The following is an 8,378-nucleotide window of genomic DNA, read 5'->3' as shown; positions in this document are numbered from 1 at the left end:
ATCTAGTCTTCTAAAGTACAAGAAAGCTAAAACACGTTATTCTTAGAAATGTTCTACAGAAAAAAATTGTCCCAGTGGGGATTTTGGGGGAGGCCAGGAACTGCACATTCCTATACCTCAGAGATAACTTTTTTGTTTGTGACTTTAATGTAAGTCCATTTGTCAGGAGGCAGAGCCATCTTTCCCAGCATGAAGATGGGGTTGGTTGGGGGATATTATTCTATTATACTTATATTCCTTTGCAAAAATAAACTCTGAAATAAAAAAAAAAATTTAAAAAAAAGAAAGAAATGTCTTACAGAACTACATAAAAGGACACATGTAACTGGCACACAAGAAAAAGGTTGACTACGGGGGAAAAAAAAAACCTTTAACAGCTAATGTTTGTTTATAATGATAACTTGTAACAAAACAATGTATAATGGCATTTTTCTAGGCCAAATATTTGTGATACAAAAAAATGCCACTGCTGATTCTGCATCTTACTTGGAATATTAGAAACAGGCTCTCAGCCAAGCACTTTAACGTCTCAAGCAATCTGCTTACGAAGTAAACAAAACAGCTGAAGGATGGCAAGTGTAGCACGTGGCCTCCTTCATCATTTTCGGTCATTGAGACCAATGGTACTACTGTGTCTATGAGGACGTCGAGAACAGCAACACTTTATTTAGTCTGATGATACCCGTATCTCATTCAGGCTGAAGCAATATACAAAAACAGTATAGGCTTCAGAGCTGTAATTACTAATCCCCCAACCCCCAAATCAGCACCAGTGAAAACGAAAGTACCATTAAATAAAAGCACTTCTACCTGGAATGCAGATGTTCCTGGTGAGGTCCATCAAGAATTTGCCAATAGAAATAACATACCCAATTACCTTCAGGAAGTATATTACGAATGCCAGAAATCACGTCCCCAAGTGTCAGTACCACAGTATGCTACCCCATCCCATCCTGTTTCCTTCTCTACCATGACAGGGTAACTGCGCTGGCACAGGTGTTATTCAGGCTGAAAGGCAGGGATATTTAAGGTAGGCAGAGGCAGAGGATCTAAAGCACAGAATTTCTGCAAGCTTCAAAGGCTTCTGTAGTTACACGAACACTACAGTTTATAAATAAGAAGGCTGCCCAGAGAGATTCACGGAACTGCCCAAGATCACCTATCTAGTAAGATCTTCTTTTGACAAAAGATATATATCCGGGTCAAAATCCAGTCCTCTGATTTCCTAGGGCAATGAACCGAAATTTCCACTTGAGAGCAGAAAAGAACTCCAGTAAACTACAATCTAATTTAGTTCTTATCCTCACTCTTCTCAATCAAAAAGCACCACCACTTTCTTCACAAGAAATCCATGTGGTCACAGACGGAGACCTTTCACAACGCAAATTAATCAAACTGTTTTATCATGTGCCATCCACCCTTTATAGAAATGGACTTGTGACAGTGAAGCCTCTTTGGTAAAAAGTAAGTGCATTTACCTGTACACTCGATTCCAACTTCTTCAGTCGTTTTCAGCAACGCATTTGAAGTGTGTTATCACTGTATTTTTAAATTACAGAATATCAGAGATACTTATATTTAAACATTCCATTCTCTGAGGGAAGAGGGACAAATTCTAACTAAAACAGTATATGGGTATTTTTGTGTGCTTCTGATTCTGAGGAAAACAACCCTATCACGTGGATCTTTCATCATATCTGGCATCTAAACTGGCTAGCTATTATACATAATTAATTGAAAACCTTCTCAACTGTTTATATACCATATCTCTTTTTAAAGTAACAAGGTATGTCATGATCTTTCACTTAAAAAACTTCCTATATCCTGCCACAGAAAACAATGGATTACATTTACTCTGTTTTTTAAAAGCCATGAACCAACCAAAATAATGTAAGGCCATAAACAAGCTATTTAATAATCTGATGGTTACATTATTGTAACTTGCACATACTTCTAACTTGGCTGTGGTTATCAATTTTATTTGGTCTTATTCCACTTTGGTAACCAACTTGAGAAAAATAATTAACAATTAGAACTTTCAAGAAGAAAGGATTTTCCTTTCTCTTCAGTGATTTCATTATCTTAAGATATGACTATAAGGTTATGAGAAGTCTTTTAAAATAAACATGCCAAAATGCATGCATCCAGAAACATAAAGTCCTTTCATTACTGATTACGTTTCTAAAAACTACTTAAAAAGTCGTCATTTTGGCTTGAATGAGGGGGAAAGGAGGCTATTTTTTGTAAAGGCGCAAATTTCCTTCATCCTAGGACACAGACAAAATGAACCAGAGATACAGGAAGAAACCAGTAGAATTTCTATTAATATTTCTTCCCTCACCTTTCTAAGATGTCTATTTTTTCAAAGTGCTGTATAAGGTACAACAGTAGAACCTGTACAATTTGTAAATATATATACATATGTATCCTGAAGCTTTATACTTAAAAATAGAGGTATCAGATAAAAAAAATTGGGGTACAATTCTTCTTTCAAATAGACATAACTTTTTTTTTTTTGAAGTTTCTGACCACCAGAAGGTCATTAAAAGCAATCCCTTTGCTTTTATCTGAGAGAATGCTGACTCAATAATTTAATATGTAATCCTCATCAGAAATTCTGTGAGTCTATAAGCAGCAGCAAACAGGCAATCGTGGTAGTGAGAAGTATTAGGATACGTTAGAGTCAGACAATCAGCAAAGGACAGAATGACCCCAAGTTATCACAAATAAAATGCTAGATTTTGTTCAGCAAGGGAATCTAAGATTTTAAATACTGAGATTCAAAATGCTCTAGAACATAAGAAAACAAAATGTTGAATCTAGGAAAACTTCAGAAAAAATTACTGAAGTTTTATAATTTCAAATGAAGATCACACTACAAAAGAATACATAAAAGTCAGATAGCTATGATTAAAAACTGGGGGGAGAAGATGTCATCATAAATAGTATAGAAAGTAATCTAGACACTTGACAAGAATACTTAATCGAAACATGATTCTCAAGTAAAAGATAACTGAACATAAAGGCCTCAGAAAATATTGAGGTAAGTTTCTTCTATATATTTTATTCTAAGGGGTGCAGGCAGTTAAATGATTTAAAAAAAAAAGGAAAAGGGGCGCCTGGGTGGCGCAGTCGGTTAAGCGTCCGACTTCAGCCAGGTCACGATCTCGCGGTCCGTGAGTTCGAGCCCCGCGTCGGGCTCTGGGCTGATGGCTCGGAGCCTGGAGCCTGTTTCCGATTCTGTGTCTCCCTCTCTCTCTGCCCCTCCCCCGTTCATGCTCTGTCTCTCTCTGTCCCAAAAATAAAAAAAAATAAAAAAACGTTGAAAAAAAAAAAAAAAAAAAAAAAAAAAGGAAAAGAAAATGATGTAAGAATGAAAACTTTACGGTTTTGTTATTAAATATTTAAGAAGTAATATAACAGAAAGCTATAATTACTAGTACAACTGGTAAGGAAAAAGATGAGAAAAAGAAAACAGTGATTTTAAAGTATTAAACAGATGAAAATTTGACCAGTAATACTAATGGACCTCATTTTAGAAAATAATATATAGTTCTTATAGCTGCATAGTTTATCACACAGGACACTAATTTGTCTTATATAAACTTAAAGCTTTGGACTAAAGGTATCCTGAGATGAATTATACATGTGATATATACATGAAAACTGTACTAAAAATAATGTTAGTGGCCTATTAAGCATTTTAAATACAAAAATTAAAAGGTATAGAAAAAAAGTTCCAGAAGTTATGAACACAATGATGGGGATCTCTTATATCCCTAACATGGTCCCTTGCTGAGTAGGAGAAGAACAGAGAGGGACGATCCTTGAGTTGGAAAGACTATAAACTCACAGTAAGTACACACTATACATGAGTCCTAGCAGGTTTGTGGCACTGATATATTATCACATCCAACTGGCTGTGGGGTTTGTCAGTTACTTATACTAGACAGTAACTGGCTGAATTTTTCCATTTAGATGTCACTGTTTATGCACACACACTCAAATTTTATAAAGGCAATAAACTGAAAAGTAAAATTTGCTTCACAGAAATCAACATTATAGTCAATTCATTTTATAAATAATTCTCTTCCTTAAAAAGGGGGAGACAGTCATATTTTAAAAAGACTTTTTGAAAGTATGATACATACGCTAGTTTCAGAACAAAATCATTTATTTATGCTCCTAACTGGTCCTTTCCTATTTCTATCCTTGCCATGTCATCTGAATGACGGCAAATCCTGGGGTTCCTCTCCACTGGAATTTTTCCATCTGGTATTTTTATACCAAATAAACGTAAAGCACAAACTAACACAGTATCAGTTTTTAAGTATTCTTTGAAGCCTAGTAATGTAATAAGTAAGAAAAATGTATATACACTGCAATAAGGGCAGCTTTTTTTCATTTCACCATTCATTCACTTTTACAGGGCAAACAGTATACCAGAAACTACGTAAATGATGTTACAGCATGAAGGATCTCAAGATAAACTGGGAAAATGATACATGTGCCAGTTTGGTAAAGAGAAATTCATCAAAAGACAGAAAAATACAATGTGACTTGGGAAAAGGTCTATCAGTTAGAATATTCAAGTTGGAATGAAAAAGATTATAATCTGTTTGATAATGTTTATCAAGAAGCAATATATTAAAAATTTTAATGGAAAATGTGAATTCAAGTTTTAAAATTACTATTTGAGGGCAACATCCTCTACATGCAGGAAAACACAAAAAATAAAACAAACAAACAAATAAACTGAGGAAAACAAACCACTAGGATGACATATCAGAGGTGAAGATGATGCTGTAAACGTGAACCTCCAACATGAGTCACCATTGAGATTACTTGCCACAGATGGGATCGTTTGTCAAAAAGGAAAGGAACAAGCTACCTGACTGCGATCTTAGAAAATACACATTAAATTTTCACGTATGGTATGAAGCACGTTAGGTCAACTCATTTAATATAATCCTGAACTCAATTTTTCAGTTGTTTAAACAGTGTTAAATAACAGTATAGCACAACTACGGAAATGATAAATATTTAAGATTAAAATGTCGGTGGAAAACGTATTTCATACAGATCAAAAGGAAAGCCTTTGCTCACAAATACTCCTGAATAGGAAGCCAAAATAACCCCATTAGAACTTTACGAGAGAAGAGCCCCAAAAGTCCAGTCTGAAAGAGAAGAATAAATATACAAACTATGAAGCAAAACCAGGAATATAGAAGACTTTGAAACATCTACTTATATCCATTTTAATGAACAATTAAAGGATACAATGTGTTAAAGACATATTTAAAAGACTACTAGTGGGAAAAGACAGATGAGTCAAATTTTGTTTATATCCTAAATAATTACAAGAGACTTTGAAAATGTAGTGTAATTCATGTTTTCTTTCCAGTTTAAAACTTTCTATCCATTGCCTCTATCTTTGGTGTCACTGCCACCAAGAAACACAGTATACAGCTCAGAAGTCTAATTTCTATCTTCAACTAGGAAAAAGTAAACCAACATTATTCCTTTAAAAATAAGATATAAAGAATGTGATCCTACTTAATTTTGTCTCGTGGTCCCACAATATCCTGAAATGTCATGCCGAAATGTCAAAGTGTAAAAGGGAACATCATCATTTGCTATAATTGCACCAAAAATTTAGCTCCTGTACGCTGGTGTGATGACAGCTAGTAGTACACAGAGGCTACAGAAAGACGTAAAATACGTATGTTTAGCTCACAAGTAGTCAAAGGAAGGTTCAGTTTAATGTGAAACTGGAACATGGACAGCATAATGCCTTCACGTAAATATGCTACAGCTTTGTTCTCTTGCAGTTTAAAGGGATAGTGTAATTACCTTAAATTTACACAAAACATTATGAAACATGGTAGTTGTTCATGATTAAAATAAAATAGCAATGTAAATTAATTTAACAGTGTTAAATATATTCACATGATCACCATTGTGATTCAAAATGGCCACTAATGAAGTCACACAGCAGTATATGTACATAACGTTTGCCACAACAGTGTTTTTAAGTTTGACTTTTTGCAGACCAGGTAATTTCATGAGACAAATAATCTTGTATCAATTCTTTCATATTATGAAAGGAATTAAATGTTGTAAGTAGTTTCATTCCTCTAGGGGGCGGGGGAAGGGAGAACCTCTAAAAAGTCAGTGCAAATTGAAGAGAGTTCTACCTTCTTGAATATTGGAACTTGTAGACCAAGATAGATTCCTATAAGCTGAGGATAAACAAACCTTAAGATATTAAAGAATCTCATAACATTGTCAGCGGCTTTTAGCAGGTATTTGCCACAAAGAGGAATCCCAAGTCCTATAGCAGAGCCTTCTGAGAATATGGTTGCTGTGGCTGAGGTGGCTGTTGACTGCCTCCGGGTTGAGGCAACGATGATGATGTTAAATTATAGTTTGGCACCTGGGACATATTAGTTCCTGCATTCTGGTATATAGTGACATCGGCAGTAGCAGCAGCAGCGGCAGGAGGAGGACTATATACTGAAGCCTGGTTGGGGTATGTATTTCCTTGAACAGAACTGACCATTGTGCTGTGGAGGGGGAAAAAACACTCGATTAGATCAATACTGACTTACACAGCCATGTAGATAAACAGGAAAGCTATTCATTAAACTTTCATTCATTCATTCATTCATTCATTCATTCAATCAATCCATTCCATAAATATTTATTAAACACCTCTAAGAGCCAAACACTGTTATTTTAGGCACTGGGATATCATAAAGAAAGAAGGAAAAAGAGCTTGGAGCTCATCATGAAGCTTAAATTCTAGTAGGAGAAAAAAGGTAATAAATTTATAGTATGTCAAGTGGTAATAATGGGTATGAAGAAAAATAAAGCAAAGTAGGAGGACCAAGGGTACCTGGGACAAGAGATTCCAGTCTAGAACAGTGGTAGGGGAAGGCAACGTTTAAAAAGAGAGCCAAATTATGGAAAAAGCCTAAATGTCCATCAACTGATGAATGGATAAAGAAGATGTGGTTTACATATACAATGGAATACTACTTGGCAATGAGAAAGAATGAAATCTGGCCATTCGTAGCAACGTGGATGGAACTGGAGAGTGTTATGCTAAGTGAAATAAGCCATACAGAGAAAGACAGATACCATATGTTTTCACTCATATGTGGATCCTGAGAAACTCAACAGGAGACCAGTGGGGAGCGGAAGGGGGAAAAAAAAAGTTACAGAGAGGGAAGGAGGCAAACCATAAGAGACTCTTAAATACTGAAAACAAACTGAGGGTTGATGGGGGGTGGGGGGAGGGGAAAGTGGGTGATGGGCACTGAGGAGGGCACCTGTTGGGATGAGCCCTGGGTGTTGTATAGAAACCAATTTGACAATAAATTTCATAAAAAAAAAATTTAAAAAAAACAAATAATAAATAAAAATAAATTAAAATAAATTTAAAAAAAGTAAAAAGAGAGCTGAAAAAAGCGGGAGACGGAGTCAAACTGATTATCTAGGAGGGGAAATGTGTACCAGGCAAAGTGAAGAGCAAATACAGAAGCCTTAGAGAAGAGAAAAATGCCAGGCATGTTCAAGGAACAAAGAGGAGGCCATGATGGAGGCAGAGTGAGCAAAGGGGAGAACAGTATAACATTAGTGGCAGAAGGAAGGGGGAGGACAGCCTTTGAATACATAGTGCCTTAGAGACCACAACAAGGATTCTGTCTGAGTGAGATGAAGACACGGACTGGTTGGTTTGGACAGAAGAGTGATGTAATTTGACTTAGGTTTTAACAGACTCACTTTGCGCCAATGACAGATACAAGGATACCTGAAAGGAGGCCGTCCATGTGAGAGTTGACAGTCAGCTAGAGCCATGGTGGACATGGTCAAGAGGGGAGGAAAGGGCGGATTTTGAAGGTAGTGCCATCAACATTTGCTAATGGGAAGTGGTCAAGAATGCCTGAGGTTTTAGAATGGAGTACCTGGTAGAGTGGCCATTCACTGAAAGGAAGACTACAGATAAGCATTACAGTAGATTTGGGGAGGGAGAATCAAAGTACAGTTGTAAACACATCAAGTGAGAGACCTAGAAGATTCACAAAAGATAATGGACGGGTCTGGAGTCCAATGAGAGGTCAGGACTAGAAATACATCAAACAGTTATTGGCATACACAGCGTGTTCAGAATCACAGGCCTGAATGAGATCCCCTAGGGAGTGACTACTGAGAAATAAATCATTCACTCAACACTTAGGTGAATACTTCTTATTTGAACCCTAGACCTAGAAACAAGAAAGATAAAGAGGCACTAGGCAAAGAAGACTGAGGAGTGGCAATAAGGTGGAAGGAAAACGAAGAGAGAATGGTCCTGGCCAAGTGGAGACAGTATT

At 36.3% G+C, this 8,378-nt stretch overlaps 1 protein-coding gene across 3 annotated transcripts in view; it reads right to left on the bottom strand.

The window, feature by feature from the left end:
* Nucleotides 1–5,743: 5,743 nt before the first annotated feature.
* STAM (signal transducing adaptor molecule) overlaps nucleotides 5,744–8,378 on the bottom strand; it is a 76,661-nt gene continuing 74,026 nt past the window's right edge. For all 3 annotated transcript variants that reach the window (XM_042945028.1, XM_042945029.1, XM_042945030.1), the window contains one exon: nucleotides 5,744–6,566. In XM_042945028.1, the coding sequence (XP_042800962.1) occupies nucleotides 6,335–6,566 (232 nt within the window). In that variant the 3' untranslated portion in view covers nucleotides 5,744–6,334. The remainder of the gene's footprint in view (nucleotides 6,567–8,378) is intronic.

Source organism: Panthera leo, chromosome B4, assembly GCF_018350215.1.
Source record: "Panthera leo isolate Ple1 chromosome B4, P.leo_Ple1_pat1.1, whole genome shotgun sequence".
Lineage (NCBI taxonomy): Eukaryota > Metazoa > Chordata > Mammalia > Carnivora > Felidae > Panthera > Panthera leo.
This window is presented reverse-complemented; position numbering and strand designations above follow the sequence as displayed.